Below are 17552 nucleotides of genomic sequence, written 5' to 3'. Positions count from 1 at the left end.
CCGAAATCACTGCCTCCAAGGAGATAAGATACTGCTGATCGGCAGTTACACATTGCACGTTATGGAGCATTCTGTTCCACAGTTTCTACAAGAACCAACAAAAACCTGGAAACTAATATATATCAGTAGAAGGAACTTCTCAGTTGCATCCTGCCTTACACAGGTCCTTCTACTGGGAGAAATCAGCAAGGCTTCCTTGCCCTTATTGAATCTGCAACCTCAGCAAAGCCAGAGATCAACACTTCACACACTGATGAGTTACACCACTCAGCTGCCCCCAGGGAGACAGCAGCTCCCACTGCCTGCTAAGTTCTTGTTTGAGACAGTGGGCACTTACTGCTGTCAAGCAGATAGAAAAGGCCAGTGAACACTGGCTGGGGGCTGCAGCACAAAGGCACACAAAGGAAACAGGCTATTCAGCGTGTCATTCACATGTTTAAAAGGTGACAAAACAATGCAGTCCAAACTAAAGACAGGGTAAAATACAACACCATTGAATACTACTATATTTCCCTACCCTGCTTATACTATAATACCTCAAACAGGTATTCCCCTACTCTAGTCCCCAGCACTTGGAAACTACACTTCAAGCAGGGCTTGCACACACTGGAAAGACAGACCCTCTGCCACAGCCCTTTCTGCTCAGTAGATTGGTGATTACAGAGCTCATGAGAGACATGGGACACATCAGCACTAGATCCATAGAAGAGAACACAGTTCAGCTCAAGTCTTATCCGGTAGAGTGATGCCCAATTCCCATTCCTGCTCCAAGGACTGTTCAAGTGCTTGATGAACTGTTACCATATGCAGAACATACAGAAATTTATCTCACCATCGAGTCAGCAGGAAGTGAGGTGTCTACCTTGGCCTCTTCCTTAAGTTCCACTTAACTGGAGAGGGTCACCTCCAGTGAGCATTTTATTCTTCCTACCTTAGATGCTTATCTGAATACAGGATAAACACTTTTGTTGAGGTGGCTCTGTCTACTGGCTATGGGCTTGATTTTCAGACACTGAAGTTAATGTCACCCTAACCTGAACAGCCCTCAGAAGGATTCATTTACTGTAAACAACACACTCACATAATCGTAACAAAAAATTCTACACAGAAATATGTGACCTTTACCGTAAAGCTTCATTTTGTGCTGTAATATGTTCAGAATAGCTATGGCATATACTTTGACAGGAAAAAAAGTATTGTTTGAATAAATTTAGAAAATTTTTTTATAATGTTTAGACTAATGTTAAAGGTTTAATGCTTTAACATAGACTAGCTATAAAATAGATCTAATTAGCTATTTTTCTCTGTGGTAATGTGTTAATGTCTATGTTGCTGAAAGCTGTCTAAACAAGATACAAAATAAGGGCTATTACCTTATCTAGTCATGACATTATTGATAGCATTTAATAAAAATATTATTATAGAGAGTTCTCTATACATGCCTTGTTCCATGTCAAAAATAACCTGAAGTCTACCAATAGCAAATATACACTGAGTATATTTAGTGTATATAATACATATACATTGTATATAGAACACAGTTTCTAACTTTTTCAACAAGGAAAGGTCACCTGGCCGGAGTGTAGTTTATGAAAGACCTCCATAAATCAAATAAGCCTGCTAGCCCAAGTCATAAGTTGTTTAGAGAACATGTCAGGAATCCCCTTGCTATAGGCAAGCTTCTTCTTCATCCCATAGAGGGGAATTTGACACCTAATAAGAAAGGTATTTTGTATTCTTTTAAAATATATAGATATTTTGAAGTGTTTTAAGGCCTTCACAGTCTCTGCATGCTGCATGTTTTTAACTGTTTTTAACTGCAGTGAACTGCCTGCATACACATTATTCTACCTCCAAAACTTCTGCATTTCCAGTCAGAAAGTCATAATGCAGTTATTAACAGAGATTTCCACACAGAGGTATTGAATTATATTAGTAAGCTTGGCTTAGGCCTGGGTGCTGTGACATGAATGCACATTGTCTTGAACTAGTTTAGGGGCATGTCACAGAGTGACAGCTCACTGCAGCTTTTAACCAGATGCACAGATCAACCTGGTAAGTACTTGGTTAAGTATCAGTGTGTCTGGTGATGTACAAAATAAATATGAAGAAAGTATTGCACTGAAATATTTATAGTCTAAAGATTTCACCCATTAATAGTTCATAGATATTGTCTTCAGGAACGAGTCCATTGAGGTGAGTGGAACTACTTGTGCAAAAACAAGTTACGTATATGTTTGCAATAAAGTCTTAAGAGACTTTAAAAGAGATTTCATTTCAGGACAAGGCCCTAACTGAACTTCAGCAATGAAAGTGAATCAACGTACAACAGCCACCCCAAAGGAACCCAACTTCATTTAACAAAAAGTTTAATGGAGAGATTTTGAAAATATTATTTCTTTTTTGTCGCAAAAGGTTTGAAAATGTTATTTAGTATCTCCGTGAGGAAGAAAACTGTTTAACACTTAACATAAGTGGAATATATATTTCATGTAAGACATGTTGTCATTCAACTTACGTTTTGGATGCAATTTCCAAACAAGTAGCTCAGTTATTTGCATTTATGTTTCTCAACTCATAGTTTAGTTTATATATAGTATATTCATCTTTTTAAGCACTGATTTTTAGCATTTATCAATATCTGTGTTTATCCAAACAAAAGTCCTACCCAAATAATATTCAAGGATAGTTCACAGTAACACCTAAAACCTGTAAATCGGTTGTGGATACATATATCATAGCTATGTACATACTAGAAGATTTTAAACAAAACAACAAATAGAAATATTAGAAGTGTCAGATTCATAAAGTCAAAATACCAATTAAGTCATCTACTTTCACAAATTGTCACATATATCTGTAGTTATAGTTTTTCCAAATGCATTGACTTTGTAAAAAAGAAATTGTACTGATAAATTAGAAATTAAAATTAAATTAATTTATAAAAAAACCACCTGATTTTTACCCTAATAACACCTTATGAAAAACCCTCTCTACTTCTGCACAGAAGCTGATTGAAATCTGGAGTATTTTTTTCCATTAACAAAGATTATGATAATATTTAGTACAGTACAGGTAAATACGTGGGGGTTTTTTCCCAACTAGTTATAAGATAATCAGAAAAAGATATTTTCATACATGTTTTATACAAAAATATTAAAGTCAGTTACTAGTTAAATAGAAATACAATACACACAGACACACACATCTATATGCCATGAGTACCTCATGTTACTCTTTAGCATACATGCACAAACTCCTAATGAGATAAGGAGGGAATGTTTTTAAATAGTACACCTTTTAAATTGCTACATTTCAATATATTGGTTTTTTCAGACTACTTGCACATAATCAGATTATTTTCCAAGCAGGTGTCCATTTGATTACTTAAAGTGTAAATTGTGGTCTGGTTATTGAGTGTGAAGAGGTGGATAATGGGAAGGGCAAAGAAAATACAAGCCTTTTTGCATCAAGAGGCAGCAACAGTAAATAGGAAAAAAAAACAAACTAAAAAAAAAGAGGGAAATAGGCTCAGAGGAATATTCCTTCCCTGCATTGTACAGATATACAAGAAAGAAAAATGATTTGGCAGAAATTTGACCCTTTTTCCTGCAGTGATGAACATGTTGTCATGTATACGGCTTGTTAGGTGCAAGAGAGGGAAGACAGCAGCAGGATCTCACAGAGGATTTTTTTGAAGTTTGCAAAGTCCTCCCAGGGCTGTTCTGAGAGGAGCAGTGCAATATGCTACCCAGAGTGAGGAGTGCAACTACTCAGAGTGAGGAGACAGCTTCCACTAGTCTATGTAAGTACTCCATGTAGGGACTCGGAGCTTCAATTCAGGTATTTATGGTCAACTTACCAAACCATAAAAATAGAGACAAAAAGAATACAGATTGATACACAGTCAAAAGAACCCCCACAGTTTCACTGCAATTTAAAAAGTCTAAAACTAAATGTGTATGACACCAAGAAGTCCCATATAAGATGGTTAGATTAAAAAAAAAACAACTCCACACAAAATCCAACACCAAAACCTGATGTGTGTATATATATATATCTCCATAGGAAAACATGATGCTTGATTACTGTCTCCTAGAAAGTGCAGTGTTTAGTTGTCAAGTGATTAGATGCTTTATTTGAATATAACATGAACTACATGGATATATAATCACTAGAACTTGTGATATGCAGAGATGTGTTACAATGCATAGTATTCAGATTCTCAAAGTAGAACAGAAATTACTATTTATTATAGGCTTTATCAAGAGTAATCACCAGGAAATTATATGAGCCTTGCCTGTGCAAGCCAACTTCAGCTTATGTATTCAAGGATTGCATACAGCATCACAGTATAGTAACATAAAACGTACAGGCAGCTTGTACTTGTTACCCGAATTTCCCATTGCCTCTAGCCAAAGCTTGCTAGAAACAGGGCATGATTATCTCCAAGTTTTATGCACACTGACATTAAGAAGCATTATAAATGCTCAGGAAGCATTTTCTGACTCCAAAATCTCCAGGTACTTCTAGACTGAATGTCACAGTAGCAAACAGTGCCACGTGGTGTGTTTAGTTTGCTTAACAGGTAACATCTGGGGCAGGTTTGCAAGTATATAGACTGTAATTGTTAGCACATCTTTGTTTATGCCTTTGTGCCAGTGCTTCCCATCAGAAAAGCTAAATGCACAAGAAAGGAAATACCTAAGAACTGTCTATCCTTTTTCTTGACAAGAGGCAATACAAGGTTATTTATACAGCTGAGTTGACTGTATTGAGCCAGATAGCCTATATCAATCTGTAAGCTTACCTTGGCATGCAAACTTCAATTCCTTGGCATCTGTAACAGTGGTTCTTTTATCTGACCTCTTCTTTTCTGTCCGACGGTGGCTACGTCTTTTCTTTGTCTCTCCCCAAAGATTCGATCCACCATGCATGCTTGGGATGTTCAGAATGGCAATTCCTTCCAGAGATATATTGATTAAGTCTAGCTGAATTCCATCACACTGATTAAAAAGGGGAAAAAGAAGGGAAAAAAAAAAGAGAGAGAAAACAATAAGAGAGAAAGAAAAATCTGAATATTCTACCTATCATATATATATTTTTCTTCAGCAATTCATCATTCTTAATACTGCTAATAGTTTATTCAATATTTACACCTAAGATATATACTTATATTTGAAAAGGAGGTATGAGATCAGATTCTCATTCTGAAGGTAAAACATGATTGCTAGTCAGCTTTTGACTGCTTATGCTTCAATACAGCTATTAACAGAAAACCATTTATACTATCAAAATTTCTATATCAATAACTGGAGGGGTTTTGATGCCTGTTCCAGCTAAATTGTCTGTCTGATGATTTTGCAATGATACTTGTCACTGTAACAACTGAGTCCCTTCCACATGAAACTGAATATAAAAGTCCCTGCAGGCAGGGAATACACAGGCTCATGGAACAGGCCCTGAGAACACAGAACACCACACAGGTATTAGTTTCAATCCAAAGGCACAACAAGCATATCAACATAGGGCTATACCTGACTAAAAACTCCTACTAGGAGGTAAGATTAGTAGAAATGGGTACAGCAAATGCTGATGCAGCTACAGCATTTCTTATCCCAGAACCTCTACTATCCAGTTCTCTTAAATACACAACGTTGCCAAAGGAAAACATAGGTTATGGAGCTAAAGAAGAGGTATCAGTGACCTAAAATTTTACCAAGACCTACTGGACACACAGAAGTAATCTTTGTGGGATAGTCCCTTCAGTGATGAAATAATGACTGTAGGGCATCTTGTGTCACCAGTATGTATTTCTCCTGCTTCCTACAGCAAACCTGGACTTACAGGCATTCGATAGAGGTACATTTCTTTGCTAAATCTGGCTTCCAATTATATCTTATAAGGGACCATATTTTGCAATTCTGGAGAATGGTTCAGGGTTCTTAACTTATCAGCCTGTTGAGTGACAAACTGCAGCATTTTCTCCAGTGGCTGAAGCCTATGACATTTGCAAATACAGTTCACCTGAGACACATTGGATGAGATGCACCTAGCTTGATAGGATACACCTACCCTTTGCTGGCTATAATTTACTCAAGCTAAGTCTCTCTACCAACATTGTTTTAGGATCACAGGAAGCTCCTAACTCATAAAAAATTGTAGAAAAATACTGAAGAAACTCCACAGAATAAAAAAAAGACCCAACTTCACATTACTACAGTGGAACCCGTAGGTGGAAGGCAAAGCATTTAGTTCTACTGATCAGTTCACTGAACCACCCAGAATTCCCAGGATTCATATACATGTACCTTGTCTAGAGTCAGATTAGCTTCATTCCTCACGATAAAGATGGAGTACATAGATATCCTGGCAAGCCACATGCACCACAGTGTAGAGCAGCATATTTTTTAAAACATTAGATCCTACTCCTGCAATGTTCTTCTGCAAGCTAGTAAAGGATCTAGTCATCCATTGAAAACTTATTAAGGGTATTATTTTGTAATTCCAATATGCAGTAATCAGGAAGAAAACTGGAAAAATAATTAACCATGCTTCAGTAATAGTCCACTGACATCTTGCAGCTTGCTGCTCTGTGGGTCACTGGCACTTCTTCCTCTCTACCTAAACCTTTATCACAGCTTTGAAGAAGAAAAGCAAAGTATAACTCAAAAATAACTGTGAATAATTATTTGTTTACTCTGAAAATTTCTGAGATCACAAAACAGAACTGTATTATAATGCACACACATCTTCTTAATTCTTCTAAGAGCATAAACTTGGACTGAGAATTATTTCAACACTAAGATTTCCATTTCATATTTGCTCTTCAAGAATTAAATTTTAAACCTGTAGATTATATTCATACACAGAAACCTTTAAAGTCAAAAGACATCTGAAAGTGAGCTGGCAGTTGTGGCAACTACTGTAAGTGAAAGTGTAACTTTTTAATCACACTTTTCTTACAAGAAAAAAGGTATAGGACTTCACTGTGATTTCTGGAAGCAAATTTGTGGCTGCCCTCTATATTTTATATGTATTAAATACTAAGACGATTTATTTTGCTAAAAATTCTGCTCATGTGTATGCTCACTTACTGCTATACATTCTAGATAAACAGATATTAATTTCATAATTAAAAGTAATCTTGTGTAAATACCCTGCAGGCCTCAATGAATCAAACACATACTGTGTGTCAGGCCTCCCACTGTCTTCAAGTGGAATGTACTGGCTGGATAATTAGATAGTACATATTTTTTAACCTTATTTGCATGCATATTATATCTTTTGCACACTGACAAGCAGCAGTAACAACAAAAGTCAGATTACCACAGGGAATTCCCACAAAGAAGTCTTCATTTCTTATAATTTGCAGCCTAAATTAAAATAATTTGATCTTTGACAAGGATGAAATGTCAAGCAGAAGGGGGTCCTCTACAAGCCACGGCCTGTGGCTTCTGAAATCTGCCTAATTTATGTCAGTCACTTCTTAATACATATTTAAGTATTACACGAGAAAGATGATAAATATGCAATCTGACACCTTTGGTATTTCCCTGCTGTTAATTTATAAAGGTCTGGCGTCCCCCAAACTGACTGGAATTATTTAAATAAAAGACGAATTGTGAAATAGAATGGCGCGGGGTCTAGCTTCCATTTTCACTCAATATTGAGCACAGCAGGTAGTACACTAACACAATTATGTGATGAGGCCTCAGAGTCCCAGAGTGATGAGCAACTTTCTGAATTAGAAAAGAAGCCTTTCTTTTGTTCATATACGGACACGAAGTTTGCGCTACAGGTAGCTCTGTTTTGTCCTAACACATTCATATACTACAACAACAAAACATAGATGTGTTCTGATCCTTTTCGTTTCCTTTTTTTTTTTAAATTTCAAATAATGCAACGATGCTGTTAAAAATAAAAGCATGCTTTTAAAATGTGGAGCATGCCTACCTAGATCAGAAAGAAAATCCATCTCTTTTAGTTCTTTTTTGCCTTCTTTCCTGGCCTCAGTCACTTTTTTGATATTATTATTTATACTTTATTTATTATATCAAACATTTTCAGACCATCTCTAAGTTGAGAATATCCATATCTATGCCTGAAAAGAGCTGAGATTAAGGCTTTGCTGTGTAACCAAGGGCAATGTAATGCCAGAGTATGTGAACATTTTAAACTCCTTTCCCTCACCCATTAATACCAGGTGGTATAGAAGGTTTACACTGGTCTGACAATGCTTTTACAGTGTTGCAGGTATGATCCATCTCATCCCCACTTACACTTCATCTCTACCTACTCTCATTAAATACCTTTCACATACCCTTCTTTTTTACTGAAGCAGAAATAAAGTGCAACTTCTTTAAACTGTAAAATCATCAGCCTTGTTTACTGACACATTATTATTAAAAATAAATACTTAATTTTGTCCTAGTTTGTTTGTTTCTTTTTTCCCATTTTAGTTTCTTTCCCTTTAGAACCTATGTTTCTCTCCTCAACTTCTTGGATCCCAGTTTGGAAACAAAACCACATCTTACTCTGGATAACATAAGACTTGTGTCCAATTTCGTTCTGCATTTCACACTTACACAGAAGAAAACATGCACAACATGAGTCAAGGAAAACCAATCTTAATTAGATTAGAAATCAAATATAAGGTTGAACAAATATTTGCCCATACAACGTTTGATCACTGTCTCAAAGCTCAGAGATACACAACCTTAATCTTCCTAGGCTTCGTTAATTCAAAATTTGGCTGTATAGCAAACACATTCTTTGTGCATTATATTGAGTGAAATATGGTCTCATATATCAAGCTCTCATTTACAGTGACATCCCCAAGTAAGGGGCAGCAGGTTAAAAATTACATTAAAACAGTGCTACTTCCAAATGTTGATAATGTTCAAACAAGAATATTGGCATGCATTGTAATTTATTCATTGTAAATAAATCTGTAGATAACTACCTCCTACCACTTCCTGTAAACTTTTGGAAACTATACTTTTTGTTCCTAATTGTAGGACTAATGATAATGACCAGGATAGATGAAGTGAATATTAACAAACGTCTCATATACTGGCAATGTAACACTATCTTGGTAATAATAGTTATTGACATGAATTGGTAATAACTATACAACTGGTATCAGCAGCACCACAAACTCATATACCTACTTGTCTGCTTTGGGATGTCAACATTAAATCACCCTTTCAATGGTTACAATTATATAAGTTCACCTCTTAGTATGTATCAGGATATGTATGATTTTCACCAGATGTTAATATTTTATTGGGAAAGCCTCCTCATCAATTTGAATTTAATCAAAAGGTACATTTAACTTGCAGTACATTCAAATCTAATCAAACCAGTAAGCATTTCTTCCAATAACTAATGAAATATTTTTCACATACTGTTTCCCCAAATGCACGTTTGTGAAGCACTGTCTTGGGAATCAAGGGGGATTTTTTTTTTCTAGGGCTTCTGGTTGATGTTTTGTTTTGTTTTTATTATATTTTAATCCAACTTGTGAGGAGCATGTTTCCACTTTAAGAAGAAACATAACAGGATAACAGGCAAATCTAGCACTGCAGGTCTTACAGTTCAGTCTCAGTACCCTTTGCTACTGTTCTGCTACCAGATTCATGGTCTCTTCAGATCATTTCAGACTTCACCTTTCAGGAGGCTTTGACCAGACTCTCACAGCTCTCACCATACCTCTCTGAGTGCCTCACGCTACTATACAAATACTCCATTGACACGTGCAGTTCCTCATTACTATTGGAAAGGAAAAGCACCATAAAACTCCTGAGAAATGATTTCATTATTTAACTTAAATTCTCAAGTTTGTACTTTCACTCATTTCACATTTTTCATGTACTTATTTATAAACATCAATCCCCCAAAGATTTTATGTAATACAGCCACTTATTCCATCAGCCATCAAAGTGGCAGTGGCACATTATTTTAAATTCCTATTTTGTCTGTAACTATTCTGTGTCTTTTCAGTTAATGTTCAATGTATAATGGAAAGATGACCCCTTGTGCAGAGAGAAAAGCTATTTAATGAAGGGGAATGATTCAAAAAAATACATATATTCTTTAACCTTTATTCAGGAAAGTAAGTACAATTTTAGGGAATTGAGTTTTAAAGGTTATAAAATCTTGGGACCTGGAAATAATAAGATTTTTTTTTTTTATTTTAATCCTGCAGCAGCTCTCACTCCCTCCAACTGTCTTTCATTTTTCCATCTGACCTAGCCACACTCCCTATTGATTTCTAATGCTATACTTCACCTCTTGACCTTGTCTACTGTATTAAGACTTCACTAATCATCAAACTGAACTTTGTTCCAGTGTTCAGGGCTACACTACAAATAGACACGATAAAAATAATATTTTGGAATATAGGGTCGAAAGGATGTGCACTCCTTTGCCTTACTGGATTCAGGCACTCTGTACCCTTGTTCCCTGCATTTCAGCCAAACTAGTGACATTTCAAGGATAAAGGCAACAATTAGTTTCTTACTTCTATTTCTACAGATTCATGCAGCTTCTTACAGGTGGCTGAGAAAGTTTCCGAAGTGCCAAATTCAAAATACCAAAATTTGTTCTTCATTCTGAAACAAGAAAAAAAAAAAGAAAAGAAAAAAAGAAAGATCTTATTCACTATCAATGTGTGACAAAAGTGATCATCCTGTCTTCCATTATAAGTAATGGCAAAGGCTTGGGAACATGTGACATCCCATTTTAAATAGATGAGCTCATAATTTTCAAAGCTTAAATGTTGGTGTCAAGTTGTATGATATCCCCTAAAGGGATAACAGGAATGTGTTGAACTGACAGGTTCAAATGTACCTTTGACTTTTCTTTTTCAGTGACTATCAGAATATTTTTTATCACTTAACCAGTGACATGGCTCAGAAAAATGTATCGATTTTATTTTATGCCTTACACCTACAATATGATTTCTGATTCACAGTTAACATCTCTATCCTGCAGAGTAGTAGAATGTGCAAGGGCAAGCCAATCATGAAGAAGAGGTAAGACAAAAATGTAGCTTGCCTTAAGTTAGATAAAAGTAAAGGCAAATGCCTTTACTGTGCATGATGACAGATGAGTTATTAGAAGAAAATAAAAATTCCAGATCTAATAATCTTTAGATATTTTGCAGTAGAAGAGCTGTATTATCAGGTAATTCGCTCACAGAGACATTTTAAATGGGCAGTGAGACCTGCATCTTGAAGATCATTAACAGTTTCTACAAGAAAATAAAACTGTATTTAAAACTAGTAAATTGCTGAGTTTATCACGATAGTAGGCAGAATTTACACTTTTTTCCTTCTTAAATACATAAAGACTGCACTTCTATTTTACCAGATTTACTGCATACTGTTAAATACAATCAGGACGCAAATAGCACCATTTCAAATAAGTATGTGTACTTTTTTTAACTCTCATGAGTAACTATTATTTTGCAACAAAAGAAAAGCAGCTAAAAAAGAGCAACAACAACAAAATACATTGAATAAGAATTCATTATTCACACTTAAGAATCAGATATGAACTCAGTTTCTCCAACTTTATAAACTATTTCCTGACACAGGCACAGCACAGAGTGCTTGTAACTTGAAAATGACTGAGTCTGCATGACTTAGAAGTGCAGAAGATTGAAACACAGATGTAGACGACTGTAAAACACGTCAGCAGAAGTACAAACCCTACCTAGTACTTATTTCAAATTACACATACAAGTCTACTTAGTCGTTCTTACAGTCCACTTAATGACTCTTAGAATTACAAAGGGAGGAGCATTATTGTACCAGCCAGTTCCAGAAACTTGCTGGCACAAGAGCCAGCAATTCCTGGTGCAATATGAGAAGGGTGTATGGGTGTCCAACCTGGCAGCCTACAGAGAGTGGGGAGAGAAGAATAATAAGGAACTGGTACATTTCTAATGAAAAAAGTTACAGGAATTGTCAAAGGTTTTTATGCAGAAAATCTCAAAGTGTTAGGAAACAATTTTTGAGAACCTGCTCTGGGCTAAATGGCATATTCTCAAAGGAGTTCCAACAACAGAAATGTTCAGGCCAGATTCAGCATCCATATTTCACGAATCCATGAATGGAAGTAATCTGATGTATGTTCCTTCTATACCTGCAGACTAGTTATCACACTGAAATACTGACCTGGGATCAAGTGCTCTATTTGTGTCAATGTACATGAAGAAATTCAGAATCTTTTAGTTTCCAAACAAATGTGAATCAAGTCCTGAATTTCCATTGGATCCCTCTGGAAAATCTGGATGCAGCTATTTTCCTGCTACTTTCCACGCAGGGACAATGAATAATGAAAAAAATTCCAACACTAAAACCTTGATGTAAATATTCATAAAAATAAAATTTTTTTATTTGATCCTGTTATTGAGTAACAAGCCTTTGAATCTTCTCCTTTGATAGCCTTTCCTCTTGTGATTCAGTGACTTTTATCCCAAATGAAGTATCTTTTCTTTTTCTTTATTGAAGAGACTGCTTTAAATTGACTCACTTATTAGCACTCTATATAACAAACTCTTTGATTTAAACAGTTAAAGTAGGCATATATTTTAGAGCCATTCAGAATATGGTGTCAAATTCAAGTACTTTGAGTTCAGGAATACAAAACTCATCATTGTCAATGCACTCAAGGATTACTAGAAAAATCTAGATCTACAGATCTAAAACTTGTAGGATCATATGACAGAAGATAAGGGAAATATATCAGGTGAGGTTTTGATGGTAGATGTATTTCTTGTAATTGTAATACAGCCATAAGATTCTATTAGGCTAAAAAATGTAGTCTTGTGCGCCTATGCTCCATTCTTGAGTTGACTATATCTCTGTTTTTAAGCATAGAAAGACAACTTGACAACTTTTCAAGTACAAAGATAGATGTCGATACAAATAATTTTATTCTTCATTTTCAAAAGGATTTACCAACTTCCTTTACAAGCCATGAAATAGATTAGATTCCATGTTTTTATTCAAATGCACTGTATCTTTTATTGGACAGGAAATTGTATTGGAACTTTTCGTACAGATACAAAACAGAGTTGAATAAAGAAATCCAGAGAAATTATACTAAAGTTTCTACAAGCAAGACAAGTCTTATTATTCTAGTAAATACTATATTTTTTCTAATAATTTAAAAAAAACCCTCTAAATCTGTATCTTCCACTTGCATTCCTCTTTCAAACAGGTGAAGCTCATCTTCTTATCAAGACAGCAACAAACAGTAGAAGAATCCATTTAGAAGATTAATGAACTGCTCTTAAGGTCATTCTAATTTCTTTCACAATGGTATAAGTAAATTTTAGGTTGGTAAACAAACACGTTTAATGACAATTTTGCCCCATTAAAACTGTAAGAAACGGAGTCACAGGCTGCTGTCATGTATATTTCCTCTCACTCCTAGAGGAGCTGATGATTTCAACTTTTAATAAGACATGACCAGAAAAAGTTGAAGTTTGTTTCACTTAAAAAAAAAAAAGTGCTATACAGTAGTACTTTTCTTTACAACACTGGTTTTGTTGGAATAGCAAAGAGAATAGACTATTTTACAAAAAAGGGTTTTTTTCCCCAAGCTTCAAAGTGCTTAGTGAAATTCTTAAACAACTTTATGTTTGAAAATACAGTATAAATAAAACCTCAATCATGATTAAAAGCTGATCTATCTAATCTTGTTATTGTATTAAAATATGTCAAGATACACAGCCTATGGATGTACGAACAACAAAACAAAACCGTACTTTGAGAAACTAAACACCTTTTATGCTGGGAGTGTTCCACATCTTCAGGTATTGGTCAGTTTTCTGATAAGTGGAATGACCTTCTTTAACAGGGATGAAGCAAATTCTCAAGACAGTATAGAGAGGTAAACACTGCAATTTCTTACAGCATTTCTATACTGTGGATAAATATCAGACTTAGAAACTTGGATACGTTTTTTGAAAAAGATCAGACTAATATTTGGTAATCAAGGCAAAATAATCAAAATAGTCTGTAATACGGTTTTGCTCCATTATCAGTTAATCAGAAACCCCCCTACTGCTAAAACTATTTTATATAACCTTTCTGATTAAGCAATTAAAAGGCATGTCATTGAAAAATTGTCCTGTATCTAAATATGGAAATAGTAAATACTTTATTCAACACCTGAAGAGCATCTATACTTCATTGCAGTATGCATACTCTGTCAGAACATGCATAACAATAGACCAGTTATAGGCTGCTAATAAAAGGTCATAACAATAAAAAGAGGAGTACTTTAAAGTTAAATAACAAATTCATATTCTGACATTAAAGGTCTACACTTCGGGCAAGAGCTTATTGCTATATTTTTAAGTTTGTCACACTTTCTACCACATCCTACTTACACTTCTTATATTTACTATTTCATCACGGCTAGGCTTCGCGAACAAAGATTTGGGAAGGGTTCTACCCACATCTGCTACAAGTGCGCTGGTGGCTAAAGAGGCCAATGGGAGACAGACATGTCCGATTGCAAAAGGCACAGCAGAAAGACTCCTTGGATAGTATCAGCAAGACACGATTCTTTCTGCATTGTCTTTTCTCCTCGAGAGTGATCCTGCGTGCATTCTCAAAGGAAGCAGCAGCGTTAGAGATGGTGTGTGTCCAGGTCTCCCGACTGGAGGCCAGAGTAGACCAGTGATGAAGATCAATGTGGCCAAGGCTGAGATGTTGTTTCAGGGAGTCCTTGTATCTCCTCTTTGGGGCTCCTCTCTTGCGGCAGCTGGTGGCAAGTTCACCATAAAGCAAGATCTTAGGGAGGCAGTGGTCCTCCATCCTGAAAATGTGCCCTGCCCAGCGCAGCTGTGTTCTCAGCAACATGGCCTCAATGCTTGTAACTGCTGCCTATTCTAGAACAGACGTACTGGTCACATAATCTGACCAGTGGATGTTTAGGATTGTACGGAGACAGCGTTGATGGAAGTGTTCTAGGAGTCACAGGTGGTGGCAGTAAATGACCCATGATTCGGAACCATATAAAAGAGTAGACAGCACTATGGCTCTGTAAACACTGACCTTCGTACTTTTCTTTAGGTGTTTATTTCGCCAAACTCTTTTATGAAGCTTTCTGAAAGCACTATATGCCTTTGCTAACCTGTTGTCTATCTCTCCATCAATCTTACCGTCTGAGGAGATGAGGCTACCTAGGTAATTAAACTGCTGGACTGATTTGGGCTCTGATTGGCCAATGGTGATATGGGGATGATGGAAGACTTCTTGAGGTGCAGGTTGATAGAAGACTTCTGCCTTCTTTAAGCTGACTTCCAGCCCAAAAAGCTCAGCAGCCTTAGCAAAGCAGGATGTTTAACGCTGCAGAGCTGCTTCTGTGTGAGTGATGAGGGTGTTGTCATCAGCGTAAAGCAGCTCCTGGACAACATGATTTAAGGTCTTAGTGTGGGCCTTCAGTCACCTTAGGTTGAATAGGCTTCCATCAGTATGATATTGAACATAGACACCATCATCATCATCATCAAGGTCTCCCATGGCCCTTTGGAGCACCATGCTGAAAAAGATTTTGAATAGGGTTGGTGCAAGAACACAGCCTTGTTTCACACCATTGGATATTAGAAAGGACTCAGGAAAGTGCATCGCCATATCTGACTTGGCCGTGCTGATCCTCATGAAGTGAGACAATCATTTTAAGGAACTTGGGGGGACATCCTAAACGTTCCAAAATCTGCCATAGACCTTTTCTGCTCACAGTATCAAAAGCCTTGGTGAGATCAACAAAGGTTACATAGAGACCTTTGTTCTGTTCCCTACACTTCTCTTGCAGTTGTCTGAGAACAAATACCATGTCTGTGGTACTCCTGTTGGCTCTGAAACCACATTGGCTTTCAGGTAGAATTCCTTCTGCTACAGTGGGTATTAGTCTGTTCAAAAGTATCCTTGCCAGGATTTTGTCAGCAACGGAGAACACAGTAATACCTCAATACTTTGAACAGTCTGATTTATCTTCTTTCTTCTTATACAAGGTGATAATGACTGCATCACAAAGATCTGATGATAGTACGCCTCGTTCCCAACAGCGCACCACAAACTCGTGAAATTTAGCATGGAGTGCTTGGCCCCCATGTTTCCAGACTTCAGGTGGAATTCCATCAACCCCAGCTACCTCACCAGTTTTCACCTGCTGTATGGCCTTAAGAGTTTCTCCCATAGCAGGGACAATATCCAATTCATTCTTCACTGGTTGTTGTGTAATGTATTAAAATTACTGACTCTTGAACTACACAGCTAGTACTGAAGAGAGTCTGAAAGTGTTCAGACCATCAATTCAGAATGGAGGTTTTATCTGTCAGAAGCATTTGGCCATCTGCGCTGAATAGAGGGCTTTGGACCCGGTATGTAGGCCCATATGCTGTTTTCAAGGCCTCATAGAATCCTCTGTAATTTATTATATTTATTAGATTTATTTCCACTTTAATGCACAGTGTCAAGCTTCAGTGACTTCAGATAAAAAATTCTACATCAGAAAATTTTCAACTGTAATTTTTATAAAATTTCAGCTGAAATACTTTGGCCATTTTTGAAAATGACTGGAGAAAAACATCTATATTTGCTTATATTAAGTGTGCTTACACTTTGAACTGTTTTAATACAGCTACACTTTCTGAGAAGAGATTTTAATTTTAGCATAAGGATGGCCTTGTATCAAGAGTATGTCTCTAGCTGTCTGCATGAAAATACATACAGAATTTAACTATATTATGACCACTTGGAAATAGATTCTGGGAAGGCTTTATTTTCAATATTCTCATATGGCAGTAAAACAAGAAATTTTTGTCTCTATTTCTGTCAACTTTTATCCTTTAAGCTACATTAAATATAGAGATTTTTTACCCATGAAAGTACTATAATTCTTCATTCTTCCAAGGTAAATTCCTTGAAAGGTCCACTGACAGGAAGCAATCTCTACCACAAATCTGTGCAAGAATGTCTGCTCACGGACAAGCAGAACTTGAATTCCCCCAGCAAGTATATCCTTTCCCAGAATATAATCTCTAAGCACTGCCTTCTAAAGACATTTTTTTAAAGCTATTCCAATTTGTTGCAGAAATACTGTTTCTCTGTCAGTGAGTGTCAAGAGTTGATCTCAATCTATATCATAAACTTATAGCTCCCATTCTAAGGGCAGCATTCATGAACAACAATGTACAGAATGTAATGAATTTAAAAGAGAAAGTAATTCTAAGGCAGGAAAAAAAAATACTAGAAAAGAAGCCATATAGAGTGGGTGCTTATAATTTCATCCACTATATGTCTGGAAGGTGCTCAGACCCTTAGGTTCAGGTTATGTACTTAAAAGGAACAGGTCTCTCTACCTCCTTTTCTCCCTTTTGTTCCTTTTTCACTCTTTTGTCTTCTGCTCCAAGTAAATGTGGAACAACATGTAGAACCACCTCTGCAGGGAACCAAAAATACCAGAAAAATGTGCTGAAATGGAGATGCATTTCCAAAGAGGAGAAACTGTGCACAGTGCAAGAG

The 17552-nt window shown here is 36.3% G+C and overlaps 1 protein-coding gene across 1 annotated transcript in view; it reads right to left on the bottom strand.

The window, feature by feature from the left end:
- DGKB (diacylglycerol kinase beta) overlaps positions 1–17552 on the bottom strand; it is a 310728-nt gene that overhangs the window by 64799 nt on the left and 228377 nt on the right. Inside the window, 2 exon segments of the mRNA XM_032699151.1 lie at positions 4811–5006; positions 10526–10616. Of these exon segments, the coding sequence (XP_032555042.1) occupies positions 4811–5006; positions 10526–10616 (287 nt within the window).

This window comes from Chiroxiphia lanceolata, chromosome 1, assembly GCF_009829145.1.
Source record: "Chiroxiphia lanceolata isolate bChiLan1 chromosome 1, bChiLan1.pri, whole genome shotgun sequence".
Taxonomy (NCBI): Eukaryota; Metazoa; Chordata; class Aves; order Passeriformes; family Pipridae; genus Chiroxiphia; species Chiroxiphia lanceolata.
The sequence above is the reverse complement of the archived record's forward strand: the minus strand, read 5'-3'. Positions and strand labels throughout refer to the sequence as shown.